At 41.0% G+C, this 24,520-nt stretch overlaps 1 protein-coding gene across 1 annotated transcript; it reads left to right on the plus strand.

The window, feature by feature from the left end:
- The first annotated feature begins 1,854 nt into the window (after positions 1 to 1,854).
- Positions 1,855 to 2,927, plus strand: LOC148294814 (uncharacterized). Its single transcript, XM_088252259.1, has 2 exons — positions 1,855 to 2,175; positions 2,235 to 2,927. The coding sequence occupies exons 1-2, from the start codon at positions 1,855 to 1,857 to the stop codon at positions 2,925 to 2,927; spliced, it is 1,014 nt and encodes a 337-aa protein (XP_088108385.1).
- Positions 2,928 to 24,520: the final 21,593 nt, after the last annotated feature.

Genomic DNA, 24,520 nt, shown 5'->3' on the forward strand with positions numbered 1-24,520 from the left:
AAATCTCGCCTAATCGGGGAGGAATAATTCCTTTCCATCTACGGAATTATTCCTCTGAAACCCTAGCCTCCGAGGCTCCTATAAATACCTAGCTACACACAAGGGTTCAGGTACGTCTAAATTCCTACTGAAACTCTGCAGAAATTATCCTTCACAAACCCTAGCCACCATATTCTTTCTCTCCCTTACACAAGGCTCCGGCCTCCACACACGGCTCCGGCCACCCGATTTTCCTTGAAATACCCAACCTAACTTAGGCATCGGAGGGCATTTGGCCAACACCCCCCGGGTGTGGTCCTTTTACTCCGATCTGTTTTGCAGGGAGAGAGAGGTGTGAAGAATATGAAGGAATCTTTAGGCGAATATTCCCGTGGGAGGAAATTTGCTCCCACAAATTGGTGCTTTCATTGAGAGCATGAAATTATACTCAAAGCGTGCTCCAAATTCATTTTCCACAACTTTTTCCAATCAACCATGGTCGATACAAGACGTTCGAAGAGTAACACCACCACGACGGGCCCGTCTCACGGTTTCGTAGTGGAAGCCTCTCTGCAACCTCACGGAATCGTGGCTGCCAACGCCTTGCGTCCGCCTCCAAGTGCTTCGCAGCCACCTCCAACTGCTGGAATTGCAGAACAGCCGCCGCAGACAGCTGCTGGAATTGCAGAACAGCCACCACATGGTCCTGTGACCTGCACAGCCTTGCAGTCACAAGCGCCAGCGGCCGAAGCTGCTCTGCCGTGCCCTCCTTTTGTCGGAACACAGCAGCAGCCACACCACTCAACTGCCGGACTTGCTGCACAGCCCTACGGCTACTTTGACGCCTCACCTGTCTTGGAGCATATCCATCCTCTCCCTCCTCTGCCACCACACTTGACGTATGCACTTGTGTACGCGTCTAATGGAGCCCTAGCCCATATGCCATTGGGCCCGATGCACACCTCTGGTCAGGTGGACCTTAACTCACGGGTTGATCAACTTACACAAAGAGTCGACGGTCAGAACAACCTGATTGGCCAGCTACTCAGGCAGATCAACTTGAACCAAGGCCCTAACCTTGGACCCCATGACGAGGAGAGGAGGACGCACAAGCATGTCAGCGAGCAGTTCGAAAGGTCCCAAGCCGGTCAGGCAAACGGGCAGGGGAGAGAACGAGATCGTGCTGGCGAGACACAAACATCTGCAAGTCGTACTCTGAGCCGGTTGACGATCCGTTCGAGGTTAGGTCCAAGGACCAATGTACGTGAAAGGCTGGGCCCATAGTCCAATGTCCATGCCCGCTTGGGCCCACAGTCCAATGTCCACGCCTGCTTGGGCCCACAAGGAAGTAACCAATCCAGGCTGGGCTCACAAGGAGCTCGAGTTCGTGAACAATCGCGTGACAAGCGCAACAATCGACGCTCACCAGCCCGCTCGAGGACCAACACACGGCAACAAGCCGTAGAAGACTCCTCACAAGCTCAATCTCCTAATCTGCCCCACGGGCAGAACAACCAAGAGGATCGACCCTTGGGAACCGAGGAGGAAGTTAACCAGCGGCGCTCGAGACACCGAAGACATCGACCCGAACCACTAGCCCTGCGGGCAGAAGATGTCGAGAAGTTAGTGAATGGCCGACTCCAAAGTCTCCAACTTCAAGGAAGCACGGATGAGGCCCTGCACAAGGAAATTGATCGAGTCGACTGCTCACCCTTTACAGATGAGGTGGAATGAGCTGCACCGCCGAAGCGGTTCACAACCCCATCCATCACTCCGTTCAAGGGAGACTCCGACCCTGAGAGCCATTTGAGGCACTTTAAGAGTGCCATGATCTTGTACAAGGCTGACGACGCCCTAATGTGCAAAGTGTTCGCGATGACTCTACGAGGAGCAGCTCAAGACTGGTTCCACACTCTACCGCCCGCGTTGATAGGCAACTTCAAGGAGTTTGCCCTCATCTTCACAAAGGAGTACACCTCCTATAGGACGGTCAGAAAGCATGCAGACCACCTATTCAACCTGCACAAGAAACCAGTTGAGTCTCTTCGAGACTACCTCAGACGGTTCAAGGCTGAGAAGGCGAACATCATAGGATGCAATGACCAAGTTGCATCCTCAGCTTTTAAGAAAGGCTTGCCAACCGAACATGAGCTATACCGTGAGCTGGCCATAACTCCAAGCCAAACCTTGGCAGAGGTCTTCGCGACGGCATAGCGCTATGCACTTTGGGACGATGACGTATTGCGGCGAAGAAGGCCAGCAAGCAAGCTGATCACCCGACAAGGCAGGCGAGCCAAAAGAGCAACAAGTTCGAGCCCAAAGCCAGAGATAGGCGCAGATCGCGACCCCAAGAGGGAGGCTCGGAAACAGGAACCTTCACTGAGTTCACTATCTCGATCCACCAAATCCTAGCACAAGTGAAAGACAAGCCGTGGGTGAGGAGACCGCCGCCCCTGAGGGGAGACCCATCTAAGAGGGACGCCAGTAAGTACTGCGCATTCCATGGGGAGCATGGTCATTACACAAACAACTGCAACGCCTGGAAAAGGCACCTTGAGGAGCTGGTCAGAGACGGCCATTGCACAGAATTCGTTGCAAAGAATGCCATCCAGCAGATCGAGGATCGTGATGCGGCTGCCAAGGAACCTCCCCAAAAGGTCATACGGATCAACACCATTCTAGCTGACTCCCAGGAGTCCGGGCTGACCACCAAGGAGTGTAAGAGAAAGATCGTGCAGGCGACTTATGTCTCCCAAGTCACAACGGGCGTACCAGTCACTGCAGATACACCCATCATCGGTTTTCAGAAGAAGGACTTGATCGGGCTTGATCTGCCGCACAATGACGCCCTAGTAATCTCCATCCAAATTGAACAAGCTGTGATCGAGCGAGTTCACGTGGACAAGGGCAGCGCAGCCAATATCCTGCAACTATCTGTTATCCAATAGATGGGATTGGAGCCCAAGATCAGCAAACTTGCCAGATCACTCACCAGCTTCAATGAGGCCACGTCAATCACTATTGGGACAATTAACCTAGACGTCCACTCACCCCCAGTGGTCTGCTCGCAAACCTTCATGGTCATCGACGAGGTCTCTCCCTACAACGGGATTTTGGTCCGACCATGGATCAGCAAGATCGAAGCCATCACATCTGCTCTACACCAGAAGATCCACTACCCCATCCCTGGAGGCAGTATCGGGCAGATCAACAATGATCAGGCCATGGAAAGAAGATGCACAGCCCAAGGGCTCTAGAAAAGCAAACAACTGCAGTTCACACCAGTAATGCAGGCTACTAACATGGCAGGAAACACTCCCAGCAGACAAGCAAGCCCGAACGGGAAGGGAGTTGCTACCTCAAAATAGCAATTAAGGAGCCAGGATCAAGGCGAGGGAATCCGCCCGGAAGACTCCCCTGAAAAGGGTTGGAAGCCTGAGGATGATGTTGAGTTAGTACCCCTTGATCCTGGCCTGCCAGACAAAGAAGCGCAGATCGGCTCGCGCCAGAATCCAAACGAGAAGGATCGAGACGAGGGAATCCGCCCGGAAGGCTCCCTTGAACAAGGTTGGAAGCCTGAGGAAGACGTTGAGTTAGTACCCCTCGATCTTGACCAGCCAAACAAAAAAGCGCGGATCGGCTCGCGCCTAAGCCTAGACGAGAAGGTGGAGCTGACCACCTTCCTCCAAAGGAACAAAGACATGTTCGCATGGTCGCCATCTGACATGCCTGGCATCGACCCGAACATCATCTGCCACCGACTCCATGTCAACCCTGCCAGCAAACCCGTGGTGCAGAAGAGACGCAACTTCGCTCCCGAGCGAGTTGCGATCATCGAAGCCGAGATCGATAAGCTTCTAGCTGCCGGCTTCATTGAAGAGGTCTCCTACTCAGAATGGCTGGCCAACGTTGTACTGGTAGCGAAGCAAGAAAAGGGCAAATGGAGAGTTTGTGTCGATTACACCGACCTCAACAAAGCTTGCCCTAAAGACAACTTCCCATTGCCGAGAATTAACCAGCTGGTGGATTCAACTTCCGGCAATCAGCTGCTCAGCTTCATGGACGCCTACTCCGGTTATAATCAAATTCTAATGTACGAGAATGACAAGGCGAAGACTTCTTTCATCATAGAGAGAGGGACCTACTGCTACAAGTTCATGCCTTTTGGGCTGAAGAACGCCGGAGCAACCTACCAAAGGCTTGTGAATAAAATTTTCAAGGAGCAGATCGGCAAAACCATGGAAGTCTACGTGGACGACATGCTGGTCAAAGCCCCTAAGCGAGCAGACCACATCAAGAACCTCACTGAGGCGTTCAGCCTGCTCCGCCAGTATCGCATGAAGTTGAATCCAAGTAAATGCACGTTCGGTGTATCGTCCGGCCGATTCCTGGGATACCTAGTAACTCAACGAGGTATCGAGGCGCACCCACGCCAAATTAAGGCCATTCTCGAGATGAAGTCACCTTCAACAGTAAAAGAAATACAAAGTCTGACGGGCAGAGCAGCGGCCCTCAACCGATTCCTGTCGAGATCCACCGACAAGTGCAGACCATTCTTCAAGGCTTTAAAGAAGGGGCAAAGAGATAAATGGGACGAGGAGTGCGAAGAAGCTTTCCAGAATCTAAAGACTTACCTCGCTTCACCTCCCCTGCTCTCGAAGCCAGTTCCTGGTGAAGACTTGTTCGTGTACCTGGCAGTGTCCAACTCAGCCATCAGCTCAGCTCTCATCCGAGAAGAACTGGGGGCCCAACATCCGGTATTCTACACGTCAAAAGCCCTTCTCGATGCAGAGACTTGCAACCCAAAATTGGAGAAGCTCATTTTGGCCCTTGTAGTTTCCGCGAGAAAGCTGCGACCCTACTACCAAGCTCATCGAGTCATCGTCATGACCGACTTTCCTTTGAGGTCAATCCTGCACAGCCCTGACGCGTCTCAATGACTCATGAAGTGGGCTATATAGCTAAGCCAATACGACCTCCTCTACCGGCCGAAGACTGCAATAAAAGCCCAGGCTTTGGCAGACTTTGTCGCAGAATTCACGCCATTGGCTGAAGAAGAGAAGCTGGTCAGCAAAAAGAAGGAAAGTTCGAGAGCAGACAAGACCTCCGATGAACCTGACCAACCCAGAGACTTGTGGCAGTTGCACGTAGACGGAGCGTCGAACCAAAAAGGAGCTGGGGCAGGTGTCGTCATCATCACTCTGGATGGAACCCTGTTGGAGCAAGCTATCACGCTTGGCTTCCCAGCCTCAAACAACGAGGCATTGCTCGCTGGCTTGCGCTTGGCAAAGGAGCTGTCAATCAAGAAGCTGGCCATCTACTCAGATTCCCAGCTGATCACAAATCAAGCCTCAAGAGAATACATGGCGAAGCACCCAAGGATGATCTTGTACCTTGACAAAGTCCAAGATTTGTTGAAGGTGTTTCCTACCTTCACCATCCAACAAGTGCCTCGAGCAGAGAACGTGCACGCAGACGCACTGGCGAGCTTAGGATCAGCGCTTGATACCCAGTTCAGACGCTCTATCCCGGTCGAGCACCTTGACCAGCCAAGCATAGAAGAGGCAAAACAGCCAAACTTGATGCAGATCGACGAGGATCCTAGCTGGCAAGACCCTATCATTGACTACCTGGTTAACGAAAACTTACCCAAGGACAAGTCCGAGGCTCGGAAAATCAAACAGAAGGCTGTGAGGTACTACATGAAAGGTGACATGCTTGTTCGCAGATCAAGTACCCGCAGACGCTCGAGGTTCTTTGCCAAATACACGACGGCGAATGTGGAAATCATGCTAGGGGCAGATCGCTTGCCTAGAAAGCTCTCAGCATAGGCTACTTCTGGCCTACCATGCGCCAAGACTCCACTGAGTATGCTCAAAGATGTGATCGGTGCCAACGATATAAGCCGATCCCTGGCTTGCTAGCTGAGGAATACCATCTGCAGAACAGTCCATGGCCTTTCATGCAATGAGCCATCGACTTGGTGGGACCTATGCCGACAGCATTTGATCGGTGCATATTTACATATCATTTTGTACCCTTCTAGCTTATGATTTGGTTATGTTTTTGAGTTAAACTTGTGCTTTTAATCCTTTTTGTGTTTATCTTTCAGTTCATTGAGCTTTAGGTAATAATGAGGGCTTTGGATAGTAAATGATGCAATCCATGCATGTTAGGGCCTAATTTGGATGAATGGATGAAGAGCTTAAAGACAAACTCAATTTTGGCTACAGTCCCCTGCCAGCCCAGTTTCGTAGGTCATATTACAAGCTTTGTTTCAGCAACCTACATAGCTCGGATGAGGCCACATTCTTCATGAAAGTTATTCCAATGGGTGTGTAATATAACATATCCAAAATTCAGCCCCATTGGATAAATATGGAGTCTGTTACCTAGCAAACACAGAACCATGCTCAGGATGGATTTTATCAGCGCGCAAAATGAGTTAGCAATTTGTTTTGGCCTTAACTTCCTCCTCCGACCTTGGATTGGCCCAAATGATATATGGCTGGAAAGAAGACATTCTGAACTTCAAGTTTGAGTGCTTAAAGTCTTAATTTGCTTAAGGGAAGCCCAATTCGTAAGCCCTTGAAGTTGCTGGTCATGCTGACCTCAGGATGAGCTATTATTTCTGGTTGGAAGCTTGGTCATGTTGACATGAAGATGAGCTAGGGCTGCTGGTGGGATTTATTAGTGAAGTGCATCAACCATTTCAGATTTTATAATGGAAGTGTTGTATGCATTAGTGAAGTGCATCAACCATTTCAGATTTTATAAAACAAGTGTTGTATGCATTAGCCATACTTAATTCAGATTTTCAGCTTCCTTAGGCCTATATATAGTGAGGTTTCCCAAGCTTGTAAACACACCCCAAGGGGGGGAGCTCTCAAACACTTCTCTAGAGCTCCCTTCCCTTCTCTCCCTCAAATTCTCTTAGTTTCTCTTTCTAGTTTTCAATTGTTATAATGAGATCTTTGTGCTGAAATTTTCCTTTAAGTCTTTCCAAGTTCTACTTTAATTTTCATTGTTATGTAAATTCTTTTCTTAAGTATTCAAGTTTAATTAGTTTCCAAGTTTCAATTATGGTTTTTGTTCTTATTCATTATGCTTATAAGTTAATATGCTAGTTTGAATGATTGATCACCATTTAGGCTTGCATGTTAGCTATCTTGGTTTGAATTAAGAGTATACACCATGCTTTAATTCGAATTGAACTATGAATAGGAAGAGTATGTATGGACATTCGACAACAGGGATTAGATACATGCTTGGTTGTTTAAATTGTTCTTCTATGCTTAATGGGTTCCTAATGCTTAATTTTAGGTTAGACAACAAATGATCAAATTAGGGAATTAGGAACACAAGGTTGTGACCACACACCATGGCTTAATCATACTTTAGCTAGAATCAATCCATTAATCTAAATTGAACTTGGGAACTTATTTGCTTGAGTTACTTATTTCTTTCTTCCTTGTTTTATGTTCTTTGTTTTAGTTTCTATTTTGTGTAGGGAAACTAAATTGGATCATTCAATCACCAATCCTCGTGGGATCGACCTCGCACTTACATACGCTATACTACCGAACGGCTCGTGCACTTGCGAGTATCACAAGTTGAGGATGCAACTGAATCCATTTTGGTGCAGTTGTATCTACACAACAAGTTTTTGGCGCCGTTGCCGGGGATTGGCAACATAGTTTGGTTCTATTTCTTTTCCCTACTTGTTTTATTTTTATTTTTCATTTTCATGTTTTTCTAGACAATTTCTTGTTTTAAAGTTAATGACGTTAATGGACCAGTTGTGTTTGTAGTCCAACAGAAAAGGACAATTGCCCAACAAGCAAGAGAACTGGGTTTAAGTCCCAGCTTACACAACCCATTGGTGCTTGTTGCTTTGAAGCATGGAATTGGTCATGTGTTGATTTTTCCTTTTCATTTTTAGTTTTTTTTATATTTCGTAATCCTTTAATTCTGTTTCAAGTTTTTTGTGTTCGTTTTAGCAATTTATGATAGCTTAATAAAAATGGAGAGAGATGGCAACCTCAATCATAAGAATGGGGAGTGTGGAGCAGTGGGAGAAGTCGCGACCTCCAAATGCATCATGCTCGACCTAATCGCTTCAAGGGGGAGTATTCCAATCCTTTCTCTTTAGTTGTTTTGTTATTACTTCAGTAATTTTAATTTTCTATTTCTTTTATTAAAAAAAAATTGAAAAAGATTTTTTATATTAGCTGACTCGTGGTAACTCCAGTGAGCGTCTCCGTCAATACAGTGTCTAGGAGTTCTTTAGGCGACACCTTCGGTGTCTAAGAAGTTTGGGTTTTAAGTGGGACCTTTGTGACCCCTCCAACCTTCCCGGATCCCCTGGCTGTGTTTTCTGAGGCCCTTAACTGGTCATCCATGAGTTGCTTGTATATTTGTGTGTTTTTTTTCAAAAAAAAAAAAAAACAAAACAAAAATTAAAAAGTTTAAAAAAAAAATTGAAATTTGAGTTTTTATTTAATTTTCCTTGTAAATTGCAATTTGGAACTTCTTTGTTGTTTTTTTTTTTTTTCTTTGTGTGGTCAGTTAGTTGTAAATAATAATAAATTTAAAAAAAAAATCAATTTGGAAGTTCTTTGTTTTCTTTTATGTTCTTTTTTTTGGTTTGTTAGGTTAGTTTATTTATTTACGTGGTGTGGTTAGTTAGTTTATTTCTGAGTGTTAAAAACACATTTTTATTTCATTTCAAACATTACAAACAAAGAAAAAAAAAAGTAAAACAAAAAAAAAAACAAAAAAAACAAAAAACAAAAAAAACATTCAAGTAAATTAAAAATAAAAACAACTTCTTCATCTTCATCTTCATCTTCATGGCATGCCTCTATTATCTCTTACTTGCAGAATCTGCAGCAGCTCCACATGGTCCTCATTTTTTCTCTGCAGTGCTTCCACGTGCTGATTGGCACAATAGAGCCGCTTCTGCAAGTCCGCCACCATAGCCTTCAAGGAAGCTATTTCCTCGCTCATCGCGGCACACTCCCGTGTTCTCGCCAGCAATCGCATGCCCAAATTGGTAGCCGAGACCGCGTGGAGTACAGTTAAATTGTGGGACTCCTCCACCGCTGCCTTGTCAGACCTCTTTGCCACATGCAGATGATCTGTCGGTGTGAGATTGTTACCAATCATGCCTCCCAGCAGCGCTGCTCTGTTCGGCATTGCCTCAGAAAAGTTCGGTATTATCTCAGCAAAGTTTGAGGCCGTACCGTGATGATATGTGGAGTTTGGGAAGACATGGTTTGGAGGAACCCTTATCTGCGCATTCGGTGGCGCAAGGGACAATTCAAGGTTAAGATCATCAAGGTGAGTGCATGAGGATGCCATTGTTTTGTTTTTGGATTTTTTGATGTTTTTCTCTGAATTTGCAGGAAGAAATGCGGGGTGCTCTTCTACTTCACCGAGATGAGTTTAAATAGACTTATACAGACGAGGGAGCCGAAAGCACTTCGGATCTCGAGGGTGCTATCCTGTGCTCTTTTCTCTCGGATCCCTTCATTTCTGGCGCAAATTGCGAGCACGTTTTTTTTTAAAAGGGAGCATGTCTACACTTTCACTTACTTTTGCCTCCCTGTTTTCTGATGTTTGTGTTTTTGCTTTTTCAGTTTTTATTTTATTTTATTTTATTTTCAATTATTTTCTTCTTGTTTGACAGGTTTCTTAATAATGTAGTTGGAAGAAGAGACAAAATTAAAGATGCGTCTTGGACACCTGGTGCAAGAATCCCAACTCTTCTTTTAAATTCTTGTTTGAATTGCGTGTTTATTTCAGTTTATTTATTTATTTATTTATTTTGTTTTTTATTTAATTAGGTAGTATCATTTAAAACTCATAGGATATTCTTTGAAGGAGCTAAATTTTTTGGTAACTCCAGTGAGCAACCGCAGTCTATACAGTGTCTAGGAGTTCTTTAAGGCGACACCTTCGGTGTCTAAGAAGTTAGGGTTTTAAGCGGGACCATTGTGACCCCTCCAACCTTCCCGGAACCCCTGGCTGTGTTTTCTGAGGCCCTTAACTGGTCATCCTTAAGTTTTTCTCTTAAAAGAAGAAGCAGTTATTTGTGTATTTACTTAACTAAAAAAAATAAAAAATAAAAAATAAAAAATCTTGTTTGGGTCTTCGTGTTTTTGTTTGATTGTCGTTCTTTAAATTTAGGGTCAATCGTTTCTTTGAGATAGCTAACGTTTTTATTTCCCAATTAAAGAAAAAAAAAAAAAACACACATACACTTTAAAATTAAATAAAAACTGAAATCATTTCTTCTTGGCCTTCGGTGTCTCGACCATAGGAGCTTTGAGTTTGGCCGTCTGGATGTCCACTTCTGGGTCTTCACGCACAGCCTCTTGGGGCTCATCACTTGAGCTCCCAAAGATCGCAATCTTAGCTTGAGCGTAACTACTCTCGTGATCTACTTTCTTGCGTTTACCCGGTCGGTCTAGGTCCTCCAGCTGCTTTCGCATGTCGCGAGAATACAACTCTACCATCTTTGATAGATTTTTATTCTCGTCTCGCAATACTTCTAGCTGGTGTCGATTCACCTCCACAATCCTTGACCTCTCCCTTTTCAAGCTTTTTATAGCACTCTGACAGTCTTCAACCAAACTTCGCTCCGCCGCCAACTGAGCTTTAAGCACCTCTACCTCATGGGACTTCGCAAGTAGGCGATGACCCAAACTTGCGACACATGCTGTACTCTGCACGCTCAGTGCCAGGGCATCACTCGTGACCCGGTTGTCATCCCTTGTCCCGAACACACGTATATCTTTGGGAGTCACTAAATTTCTGCCAACTCCAATGGCAACATCGTTGTCCAGGAGTATTGAGTCATTGACAGTCACAGGCCCCCGTGCGGAGGCAAAGTAGGGCATCCATACTGGTGCTACTGCTTGGCCTCGTGTCTGAGTCGGTGGAGCTAGGTTGAGATCTAACGAAAAGGGGTAGGAAGAAGCCATTTGATTTCTCACTTTTTTTTTCTTTTTCTTGCTTCTTTTCTCTTTTGTGTTTCTGAGTTTGTGTGTTTTTTTGTTTTTTTTTTTTCCCTTCTTTTTCCTTCTTATAGATGTAGTCTTTGACAAACCCTAGCCGTTGCAGCGTCTAAGCGTTTTTCTGAATATCCAGCGTTCCTCGAGTCCCACAACCTTCTCACTTTCCAACCGTTTCCAACTCATTTGTCACGACTTGCTTTGTCTGAACGGACGCGTTCAGCAAAGTCGTCGCGCCTTTCCATGGCCCCGTAATTTTCGCTTGTGGATCTGCGGCGCCTCTATGCGTCGACACGTGGCTCCTGCTTTCTGCCCGTGACTATCCATGAAACGACATCAGGGACCACATTCCCTCTTTTTAGAAATCCCGCTTTGCGCTCATAATTCACGTTTTATCTTTTTAAGAAAAAAATTAAATTTAAACGTGTGGGCTTCAGATTTCATGTTGGGTCGGGTTTTACCGTTGTTGGGTTAATTTCATTTTGGGTTGGGCTTTCAATTGTTTGGGTTTCAGTTTGTGTAAGACTATCTGTTAGGGCTTACTGTTTTGAGTGTTTTACTGTTTCGTGTTTTTTTATTTATTTATTTTATTTTATTTTATTTGATTGTTTGTTTTGTAATTTTTATTTTGTAATTGTTTTATTTTATTTTTGTATGTTTTGTGATTTTTATTTGCTTTAATACCCTTCATTTGTTGTTATGACATTGGTTGTGGCTAATTTTTAAACATTGAGGACAATGTTCATTTCTAGGTTTGGGGGTATTGGAGTTTAGCAAGTAAATTTGGTTTTTCTTAAAATTAAAAAAAATAATAATTGAAAAAAAAAAATTATTTATTTTTTTGCTTGTTTTTATTTTAAGTATTGTTTTGTTTTGTTTTTGTTTTGAGTCACTTTCCGAACACTTATGATGAGATAGTGATAAATGTTTGCATGACTTAAATAAAAATTGGATTTCATTTTATTTTAGTGTTTTTTTTTTATTAAAAAAAAAAAAATTTTAAAAAAAAAATTTAATTTGGCATTGTTCTAACATGATATGCTTGAAACCTTCTTTAAACTTGCCATTTGTTTCATAGTTTTCCAATTAAAGGATTTGCATGATCTAAAGAATTGTATGAAGCATAAATTAGACTTATATAACCAACCATATAAAGTGAGCTTTTGAGCCTTGTACTTCAATTCATGAGTGTTATATACATACTCTTATTTTCTTGTCATCAAAGTTGTTGTTTGATCTCATTATTCATTGATTTGGTTGAACACTTAAAAGTCATTCATTCTTATGCAATTTGATTTCATGACATTTAAGAAGTGATATTAAGGCCCTCTTTGGATCGTTTGTGCCTTTCAAGCTAACCTTATGCATGCTTAAGCATGATTTTCCATTGTTAACCATTTTGAGCATACATATAAACCTTTTCTTTCATTTACCAATTTTATTTCCTCGCCTTAGCCCGAAAAACAAATATTTACCTTTCTAAGGAACTCATGAGCTTTAATTGGGATGTGTTTTTCATACTAAGTTTGGGAATGGGTGTTACATTTCGAAGAAAAAAAAAATCACACAATTGGTGAAAGAAAAGAGAAAAGTTGTGATTAAATGGTAGTTGAATGAAAATTCATTTTTGGGCCTTCAAAATAAATTGGTGGTTGTTCAGGAAAGGAGTGAATCAATGTAAATGAAGGTATAAGGAGTTTTGATCATGTAAAAGAAAAATAAATTCTCATTGTGATGATTCGAAGTCTTGTAAACAATTGTTTTATGCTCTTATATTTTGAGTTCCTTGGACTTTGTTTTATCCATACCTTTCATTTCTTACTCACCTTACACCCTTGGCCCCATTACAACCTATGTTAAAGACCTAAATTGATCTTAAATGTCATGTGGTTGAATTGCATTCATTTTTCTACTTTTAAGTGTTTGGCATCCTTCTTGAGATCATATTAATGCAAGTTCTTCATCTTTCTATTTCGAGTTAAGTCTTTATGGTTTAACTCTAATCTCATGTTTATAACTGAGTGTTGCATTATAGCCCTCTTCCGAGTGATTCATTTGTGAGAGGACAACTTTGGTGAGATTTGAAGTTGAACTTGTGCTTTGTATGATTTTTGAAATTGTGTGAAAACTAAGATTGGGGAATTTGTTGCATTTGGCTATCACACTACCACACTTTGAGCATATTATGTTTTGAACTTTGCCGCTTTGTGAATAATGTTTAAAATTGAGCTTTTATTGTTAAAACTTTTGAGTCATGTGCATGAGTCATTTCTCTTCAGAAAATGTTCGGAAAGATTGTTTTGAGTTCTTTTTATTTTTGTAATTTTTTTTTTGTTTTGTTTTGCTTTGTTTTTTTTTTTTTGTTTTTTTTTTTGTTAATGTAATTATTTTTTTTGTTTTTGTTTTTTATTTTGCTTAAGGACTAACAATTTTTTAAGTTTTCTAATTACCTTGTTTTACAGAGTCAGTAAAACGTTTGTGGGTATCGTATCTGTTAAACCCTCAGGAGACACAACTCCTCCTACTAGGGATGCCTAGAGGTTTAAAGGCTTGTTGCATATGCTCAATGCAATCGAGTTACCTACGAAAGTGGTCTAGTTAACTTCTTGTTTGTTTTTATCTTTGTTTTCCTTTTGTTTTGCTCGAGGACTAGCAAAATCTAGGTTTGGGGGTATTTGATCGGTGCATATTTACATATCATTTTGTACCCTTCTAGCTTATGATTTGGTTATGTTTTTGAGTTAAACTTGTGCTTTTAATCCTTTTTGTGTTTATCTTTCAGTTCATTGAGCTTTAGGTAATAATGAGGGCTTTGGATAGTAAATGATGCAATCCATGCATGTTAGGGCCTAATTTGGATGAATGGATGAAGAGCTTAAAGACAAACTCAATTTTGGCTACAGTCCCCTGCCAGCCCAGTTTCGTAGGTCATATTACAAGCTTTGTTTCAGCAACCTACATAGCTCGGATGAGGCCACATTCTTCATGAAAGTTGTTCCAATGGGTGTGTAATATAACATATCCAAAATTCAGCCCCATTGGATAAATATGGAGTCTGTTACCTAGCAAACACAGAACCATGCTCAGGATGGATTTTATCAGCGCGCAAAATGAGTTAGCAATTTGTTTTGGCCTTAACTTCCTCCTCCGACCTTGGATTGGCCCAAATGATATATGGCTGGAAAGGAGACATTCTGAACTTCAAGTTTGAGTGCTTAAAGTCTTAATTTGCTTAAGGGAAGCCCAATTCGTAAGCCCTTGAAGTTGCTGGTCATGCTGACCTCAGGATGAGCTATTATTTCTGGTTGGAAGCTTGGTCATGTTGACATGAAGATGAGCTAGGGCTGCTGGTGGGATTTATTAGTGAAGTGCATCAACCATTTCAGATTTTATAATGGAAGTGTTGTATGCATTAGTGAAGTGCATCAACCATTTCAGATTTTATAAAACAAGTGTTGTATGCATTAGCCATACTTAATTCAGATTTTCAGCTTCCTTAGGCCTATATATAGTGAGGTTTCCCAAGCTTGTAAACACACCCCAAGGGGGGGAGCTCTCAAACACTTCTCTAGAGCTCCCTTCCCTTCTCTCCCTCAAATTCTCTTAGTTTCTCTTTCTAGTTTTCAATTGTTATAATGAGATCTTTGTGCTGAAATTTTCCTTTAAGTCTTTCCAAGTTCTACTTTAATTTTCATTGTTATGTAAATTCTTTTCTTAAGTATTCAAGTTTAATTAGTTTCCAAGTTTCAATTATGGTTTTTGTTCTTATTCATTATGCTTATAAGTTAATATGCTAGTTTGAATGATTGATCACCATTTAGGCTTGCATGTTAGCTATCTTGGTTTGAATTAAGAGTATACACCATGCTTTAATTCGAATTGAACTATGAATAGGAAGAGTATGTATGGACATTCGACAACAGGGATTAGATACATGCTTGGTTGTTTAAATTGTTCTTCTATGCTTAATGGGTTCCTAATGCTTAATTTTAGGTTAGACAACAAATGATCAAATTAGGGAATTAGGAACACAAGGTTGTGACCACACACCATGGCTTAATCATACTTTAGCTAGAATCAATCCATTAATCTAAATTGAACTTGGGAACTTATTTGCTTGAGTTACTTATTTCTTTCTTCCTTGTTTTATGTTCTTTGTTTTAGTTTCTATTTTGTGTAGGGAAACTAAATTGGATCATTCAATCACCAATCCTCGTGGGATCGACCTCGCACTTACATACGCTATACTACCGAACGGCTCGTGCACTTGCGAGTATCACAAGTTGAGGATGCAACTGAATCCATTTTGGTGCAGTTGTATCTACACAACACAGCACCTGCCAACAAGGAGATGATGATCGTCGCCACAGATTACTTCACCAAATGGATCGAGGCCGAGGCTTTATCCTCTACCAAGGAAGCTGATGTCGAACGGTTTATCTGGAAGAACATCATCTGCCGATTCAGATGCCCGCAGTCAATAGTCACCGACAATGGTACACAGTTCGTGGGCAGGCAGATCACCACAGTCCTTGCGAAGTATGGCATCAAGCAGCACCTGTCAACTCCCAGATACCTCCATTGTAGACAAGCTGCTCCTCGAGCACAAACTTCATGGAGCCTTTTTCGAGAGCTATGTCCCCGACATACGCACACAGGCTACAAGCCTTACCTCCGCTGAAGGCAAGCTACTTCTCGAGTACAAACTTCATGGAGCCCCTTTTTCAAGCGCTATGTCCCCGACATACGCACACAGGCTACAAGCCTTACCTCCATTGCAGACAAGCTGCTCCCCGAGCACAAACTCAATGGAGCATTTTTCGAGCGCTATGTCCCCGACATATGCCCACAGGCGACAAGCCTTACCTCCACTGAAGGCAAGCTACTTCTCGAGTACAAATTTCATGGAGCCTTTTTCAAGTGCTATGTCCTCGACATACGCCCACAGGCGATAAGCCTTACCTCCACTGAAGGCAAGCTACTTCTCGAGTACAAACTTCATGGAGCCTTTTTCGAGCGCTATGTCCCCGACATACGCACACAGGCTACAAGCCTTACCTCCACTGAAGGCAAGCTACTTCTCGAGTACAAACTTCATGGAGCCCCCTTTTTCAAGCGCTATGTCCCTGACATACGCACACAGGCTACAAGCCTTACCTCTATTATAGGCAAGCTACTTCTCGAGTACAAACTCAATGGAGTCTCTTTCAAGCGCTATGTCTCCGGACATACACTTACAAGATACAATGAGAATTGAAGTTTGAAAGACAACTGAAAATTCCATTACAAAGCTGCCAACCAGCCAAGTTCAACAAGAAATGAGCTTGATTTTGCTCAACCGGCATCATCTGCTCAGCAGCCCCAGTTGCCTCCTCCTCCGCATCTGCCCTAATCTCATCAGCCGCGCCACCTTTGGCGTCGTCTTCCTGCATTGCAGCTTCATCAACTACCTGCTCTTCAACTGCTTCTACATCCAGAGCATTGAACTGCTCACTTTGAGCAGGGGGCAAGTCAAGATAGAGCTGCTCACCATCTTCATGTTCGAGAGAGCAACAAGGAGGAGCACCGTTCCTGCAGTCCAAGTATCCCAGCTTGTATGCATTAGCAGCAATTTCATGCTGGGATGCCTCCGTGGCTTCAACATGAGTGTCAAACTTGACCAGCAGAGCTCTCACCGACTTCCGGATCGGTAGTTTGCGCAACTAAAGGACTTTTTGCTCGAGCAGATGACTTTTTATCTCTCTTGGCTACAACTTGCAACATTGAGTCAGCTCCGCGCTTGACTATTCGTGGCTTTGCAGACGAGTCGTGACTGCTGAACAGAGGCACAGTCTTCTCAGTTTGATCCCCGGATCAGTGTAAGCAACCCAAACCTTGCTTCTATGCAGCCTCTTTATAAGGCAGATCACTGGTTTTGGGCAGTTCAACCGGAGACTTGAGCAGAATATCCCGAACCTCCTGTATGCTATTGACATGCTTACTATTCACGCTGACGAGGCGCATGATCCTAGCAAATGAGGCAGGAGCAACTCCCATAAGGACATTCTCAGCAGACGAGACCCTCCTTGAGGAAGACTTGCTCGTGGCAGAAGAAGGTCTCGGCTGCTTTGGCTGTGGAGACGTATTCCTTGATCGTGAGACTGCGACTTCATCGTGGGCAGATCTACAGCTAGACTGCCCAAGCCAAAGTCCAATTGGCGAGTCAAATACCTCCTCAACTCAGGAGCTCAAATCCAAGAAGGAAGCCTAGTTACAGCTGGACAGCCTAACAGATAATTCACATCTCCTACATGCCACCACGTGCCATGCAGAAGCTGGGGGGCATTTGTGGGAACCGAATTAAATCACCCTAGGTCAAATAATTCCTTCCATTTGGGGATTATTTGCCCTAATTGGGAGTTACTCAATTTAATTGGGAGTTGCCCAATTAAATTGGCAATTACCTAATTAAAATGGGGATTGATTTGATTCCTACCCCAATTAGGGATTTGATTTAAATCAAATAAATCAAATCCCTAATTAATCAAATCTCGCCTAATCGGGGAGGAATAATTCTTTTCCATCCACGGAATTATTCCTCTGAAACCCTAGCCTCCGAGGCTCCTATAAATACCTAGCTACACACAAGGGTTCAGGTACGTCTAAATTCCTACTGAAACTCTGCAGAAATTATCCTTCACAAACCCTAGCCACCATATTCTTTCTCTCCCTCACACAAGGCTCCGGCTTCCACACACGGTGGTCCTTTTACTCCGATCTGTTTTGCAGGGAGAGAGAGGTGCGAAGAAGACGAAGGAATCTTTAGGCGAATATTCCCGTGGGAGGAAATTTGCTCCCACACTCAGCAACAGCATAAACCATAAAGATAGTATTTCAGGGGAAAGATGCTGTGTTGGCACTGGTTAAGTATGTATGTATGTATGTATGTATGTCTGTATATATATATATATATATATATATATATATACATAAAGAGGGAAAGAAGTCCAAAGCCAAATACCTCTCCACCATCATCAAGAACAAAAACCTCTCCATGTTCAAAGGGATCTGCAAATTGTTGAACCAAAATCAAATTAATAAAGAAGAAAATTGAAGCATTTAAAGTAGAGAGTAAGAAAAGAAGAAGAAAACTGATTTTGATTGAGGTGACATGAAGGCCACATGCAAATCAATTAGGCAAAGACCAAAAGGGCGATCCGATTTGCAACAGACCGTCCCAAACGGAAATCAACAGCCCCAGATTCATCCTCAACAGCGAAGCCAAATCTTCCCACAAACGAAATTAATGGCCGCAAGAAAGCCAAATCAAGCTTCAACAGTGAAGCTGTCATCCGAGAAAAAGCCAGCCAAAAAAGATCTCCCATCCCCAAAGAATCCCAACCAAAGGCAAAACTGGTTAGATTTTTCTGACACGTCATGGATAAACAAATTATTAAGTTTTTAAAAAAAAAGTCTATCACAAAATTTAATCAACAAATCATAAACCCTAAATTCCAACAAATCAAATAATCATATATAGTCATCTATAATCCAACAAATCATTATCCACACACAAAATCATCAATATTCATCCAATCCAAAAAATCATTATCCACAAACAAAATCATCAACATTCATCTAATAACTCATTATAAAAATTTCAACTAACTAAAAATATTAGGCATTATCATCAATTAGGGATTTAGAGTTTAAAAATTACTTGAATATGAGCTTTTCCAAACCAATAGATTAAAATCAGAGATGGAGAGGGAAGAGAATGAAAACCTGGAGAAGTAAATCAAGCCCGCAAGCCAAATAAATGAGGCTCCAAATGCAGCTCCGAACCTTTTCTGCCATACACATGAACTAATCAAACCAAACAGTCCTATCAATTAATCAACAAATCATTTTTTTTTAGAAACAAATTTAATTAAGACAAATGAACAAACAGTGGGAGGAAAAGAAGTCCATCACAAAATTTAATCAACAAATCATAAATCTTAAATTTCAACAAATCAAATAATCATATATAGTCACCGAATCCAACAAATCATTATCCACACAAAATCATCAATATTAATCCAATCCAATAAATCATTATCCACAAACAAAATCATCAACATTCATCCAATAACTCATTATAAAAATTTCAACTAATTCAAAATATTAGACATTATCATCAATTAGGGATTTATAGTTTAAAATGACTTGAATATGAGCAGTAAAACACTTAATCAAAACAATAAACTTATGTTTTGGAATAAGTCTATTGCATTATGTCGTGTAATGGATGGTTTACTTGCAGGTTTATTATTAAAAGAAATACATCAAATAAAAACAAATACCAAATTAAATGGAAGCAAACAAACAGAGAGTAAATAGGTTTCTACATATTTTATACAGTGTTAAATCAGATTTTTTGTTTGAATGATCTTATATTGAAGCAACCATCTTTACCTTCCAGCTGAAAGACTCTGTTTTCTGAATACTTCAGCTAGTAAAAAAAAAATGTGTTACCAAATAAAGTAAAATTACCAGAGCATTCATAGCACCGACTTTGAAGTTATGGTGATATTGGGTCTCTTCTCTCAAGCCAAATACACCAAAGTTGGCAACCTGTTAAGCTCATAATTTCATAAATATACATGCCCTATTTACTTACTTCTTTTGCTTAGTTTCCTAGATTTCTATGTTATTTGCCTCTCTTTGTGTGTTTTGTAGGCCAAAAGAGCAAGAGAGCATAATTCATGCAATTCAAGCATGTTAAGGCCTAATTTGGATGAATGGATGAAGAGCTTAAAGACAAACTCATTTTGGCTACAGCCCCCTGCCAGTCCAGTTCCGTAGGTCATATTGCAAGCTTTGTTTCAACAACCTACATAGCTCTAATGAGGCCACATTATTCATGAAAGTTGTTCCAATGGGTGTGTACTATAACATATCCAAAATTCAGCCCCATTGGATAAATATGGAGTCTTTTACCTAGCAAACACAGAGCCATGCTCAGGATGGATTTTATCAGCGCGCAAAATGAGTTAGCAATTTGTTTTGGCCTTAACTTCCTCCTCCGACCTTGGATTGGCCCAAATAACATATGGCTGGAAAGAAGACATTCTGAACTTCAATTTCAAGTGCTTAAAGTCCTAATTTGATTAAGATAAGCCCAAGTTGTAAGCCCTTGAAGTTGCTGGTCATGCTGACCTCAGCATGTGCTGGTTGGATGCTTGGTCATGGTGAGCTAGGTATGAGCTATCATTTCTGGTTGGAAGCTTGGTCATGGTGACATGAAGATGAGCTAGGGCTGCTGGTGGGATCTATTGGTGAAGTGCATCAACCAATTCAAGATTTTCTAATACAAGTGCATCACCCAATTTAGATTTTCTAATACAAATGCATCAACCATTTCAGATTTTATAAAACAAGTGTTGTATGCATTAGCCATATTGAATTCAGATTTTCACTTCCCCTAGGCCTATAAATAGGGAAGTTCTCTAAGCTTGTAAAAACACCCCAAGGGGGGGGAGCTCTCAAACACTTCTCTAGAGCTCCCTTCCCTTCTCTCCCTCAAATTCTCTTAGTTTCCCTTTGTAGTTCTCAATTGTTGTAATAAGATCATTCTATTAAATTTTCTTTGTACTAAATATCAAACACTTTTCCTTTCTCTTCTTCTAAATTCTTCAAATACTCTCTTCTCCAAACACTTCCCAAACACTTCTCCCATTTCCTTCATCAAATTCTCTAAAGCTTTCAAACACATGTTCTTCCAAAATCCTCAAAGTTCTCAAACATCTCTCTACTTCCCTTCTCTTCCAAAAGTCTCCATGTCTCAAACACTTCACAAACACATTTCTCTTCCTTCCCTAAGTTCTCAAATTCTCCAAGTTCACAAACATCCTCCAAGTTCTCAACCACTCTCTTCCAAATTCTCAAAGTTCCTAAACACTCTCTTCCAAAATCCACAAAGCTCTCAAAACACCTCTCCACTTTCTTCTCCAAATCCTCCAAGTTCTCAAACACTCTCTTCCAAATTCCCCATGTCTTAAACACATTTCCTTCCAAAATCCTCAAAGCTCTCAAACACATGTTCTTCCAAAATTCTCCAAAGTTCTCAAACACTTCCTTTCTTCCTCAAAGTTCTCTTAGTTTCCTTAATGTTTTCTTAGTTGTAATTTATTTTTCTTTGTTATGTAAATTCTTTTCTTAAGTTTTCAAGTTGAATTAGTTTCCAAGTTTCAATTATGGTTTTTGTTCTTATTCATTATGCTTATAAGTTAATATGCTAGTTTGAATGATTGATCACCATTTAGGCTTGCATGTTAGCTATCTTGGTTTGAATTAAGAGTATACACCATGCTTTAATTCGAATTGAACTATGAATAGGAAGAGTATGTATGGACATTCGACAACAGGGATTAGATACATACTTGGTTGTTTAAAATGTTCTTCTATGCTTAATGGGTTCCTAATGCTTAATTTTAGGTTAGACAACAAATGATCAAATTAGGGAATTAGGAACACAAGGTTATGACCACACACCATGGCTTAATCATACTTTAGCTAGAATCAATCCATTAATCTAAATTGAACTTGGGAACTTATTTGCTTGAGTTACTTATTTCTTTCTTCCTTGTTTTATGTTCTTTATTTTTGTTTCTATTTTGTGTAGGGAAACTAAATTGGATCATTCAATCACCAATCCCTGTGGAATCGACCTCGCACTTACATATGCTATACTACCAACGGTTCGTGCACTTGCGAGTATCACAAGTTGAGGATGCAGCTTAATCCATTTTGGTGGAGCTAAATCTACGCAACACAACCCACACCCTTCAACCTTCTGATCAGATCTCCTTTCTATTACCTATTCTTATTAAGCAATCTCCCTGTCTTTCTATTTGAGCATGTGGATAATGAAGTCTCTCTTTATTTGAGCATGTGAATAATGAACCCTAGGAGCTTAATATCTTTTGCATCTAAACAAAATATGATTTAGAGCTGATATTATGAACTAATTGATCTGTCTCTCAGCTGGAAGGTAAAGATGGTTGTTTTAATATAAGATCATTCAAACAAAACAAAAAATAATGCAGAACCAACAATCAGCTCAAATAATAAATATAACCAACAATTGAAATATTCATCAATTTAAATCTTTTTTTTTTTTTTCAAAACCTGGCTAAACAATCAAAAGTCACCCTAAACAATTAAAATCACAAAAGAACTATATTTACATGATTGTTGTCATCAAATATTTGAAAATTCTCAGCTAAACTCAAAGAATTTCAATTCTCTGCTTAACTCCAAAAATTTCAATTCTCAAAATATGTATGTTAATTGATGAAATAAAGACCAAAAGATGTGCTAAAAAGGTGAGGTGATGCATACTCGAAGACAAAGGATGCAAGAATTCGCAGCCAAGAGAGATAGAAGATGCCTGAAGGTTGTAGATGAATCTGTGAAAAATATCACAACGAACAGACAATTTCATAAACCGAAAGAGCCGATGGATTCGTAGCTCGCCTCCCCAAACAAAAATCAACGGCCGCCAAAGCATCTCCAAGAGAGAACGGAAATCTTCCATCGCTGCCCCCCAACCAGCTAGTTCGAAATCAACAATGAACTCCTGCTCTGAGTGAACGCATCGTTCGTTGGGGAAGAAAGGCTGAAGGAGAAGGGGCAAAAAGGGAAGAGCAGAAAAGATTAAGTGGAGGGCATGTTTGGAAACTCATTGTGAGGAAGAGAAAACAAAATGTGTAACAACAGTAAAATGAGGGGCAAAACCGTCACTTCACTATTCCTAAGCTACAGTCTAGGAACAGTGAAATCATGGATTCAGTTTTAGTATATATATATAATTTTGAATTGAATGGGAACACAAGCACATGGGCTCATGCACATGTCCCTTTCATAAACAACTTTATGCATTTTAACAATTACAAATGTGGATCAAACTTTAACTTAATTATTTTCATGTCATCTTTTTCAAAGGAACAAGTATGAATGTTCATACTAGTTCATGGACATCCTATATACATATTTTAATATAAAAAAACATATTTTTACACATGAAATTAAAAAGGTTTTTCACGAAATCAACTAATGTGACCATGGTAAACAACATACTTTCATGAAACTTGAAACAACATAGAGAGGCAAAATTCCCTCTATGTCGTGTACCCCTATGCTTGCCCAAGCTTGAGTTCCAAACTCATGCCTCTTAACCTATTCTTTATAACACTTATAACATGTGGAGTTAAAGATTTAGACCCATAGTCATCCAAAATTATGGGAACAATCTAAAGCTCAAACATTTGAAGGAAACATTAAATCCTAACTATATTTAGCCACAAAGATAATATTACAATTAACCTTAGACAACGAAAGCTTTAAAATTTAATCTTTGAACGATAACATAACTAACCTAAAGTATCTTGAGGCTTGATTTAGATTGTTCCACTCCTAGACATTCTAGACTAAGAGAAAGAGAGAGTAGAAATTTTCCCCTTGAAGCACTACTCAGGGTTGACATCCTTTGAGTTGATCACCTTATGGAAGGCCTTGTAGCTTCACCAAATCACCAATGGAAGTGATATCTAACTTTTCCACACTAAGGATATGATGCAACCTGGGATGTCTAGCCTCAACAAGTAATTCAGCAGCTTTACAAATTGGCGCATTGTCAGTGATTACTTGAACCACATTTTGATAACCAATTTCCTTAATGGAGTCGATAAGAATGTTGGCAATACAATGTTTGTCCTTGTACTCTCCATCACAATTAATTCCCTTCAAGAACATAGGCCCGCTCTCACAAGTTGCCATAGTGTTAATAAGTGGTCTTCTTTGTGAATCTGTCCACCCATCAGTACACACACTTATACCTTTAATGCTCCATGTACCCTTGGTTGGTTGTAAACACCGCTCAATGTGCCTCTTCTCTTGTTGCAAAAGAGTAGTTCTTAGTGCATTGTAACCTGGTCGAACATATCCTGGAAGCATAGAAGCACGAAGATAGGAGTTTCGATAATGTGGATTCCTTGCAAGGTGGAAGGACAATCCACCTGTATAAAACATCCTTGCAACTTTAGCATCACATTGTTCTCTAGCCTCATTTTGAAAAGCTTTATCAAGGGGCCCATTCATTTCATTTCTCTTCTTTTGCTCAACATTAGACACAGAAGAGCAAAGTAAAGAACTAGTATTAGGCAAAGACACTTGTCTTGGAGCTGCACTTTTCAACCGGTGTTCACATTCTCTCACAAGTTTTTCATTTTTGCAAAAACTTCATCAGTAACCTTTTTGCAAGGTGCAATCCCATTGCCCGACATTTTCAACAAATGAAACTTGACTCTAGAGTAGGAGCCTTTGTAAGTATTATGACAATAATTGCATTCAAACATAGTATTTCCTCCTCCTTTTCCTAACTTGTCAAGCCTTTTAACATACTTCCATAATGGAGCATGATCATCTACCTCGATTTCAGTATTCTCAATACTATTAACATTATCAGGATGACTCATGTTCCTGAACATAAAGAAAATTCA

The sequence above is a fragment of the Prunus avium genome, chromosome 4 (genome assembly GCF_965620075.1).
Source record: "Prunus avium chromosome 4, drPruAviu1.hap1.1, whole genome shotgun sequence".
Taxonomy (NCBI): domain Eukaryota; kingdom Viridiplantae; phylum Streptophyta; class Magnoliopsida; order Rosales; family Rosaceae; genus Prunus; species Prunus avium.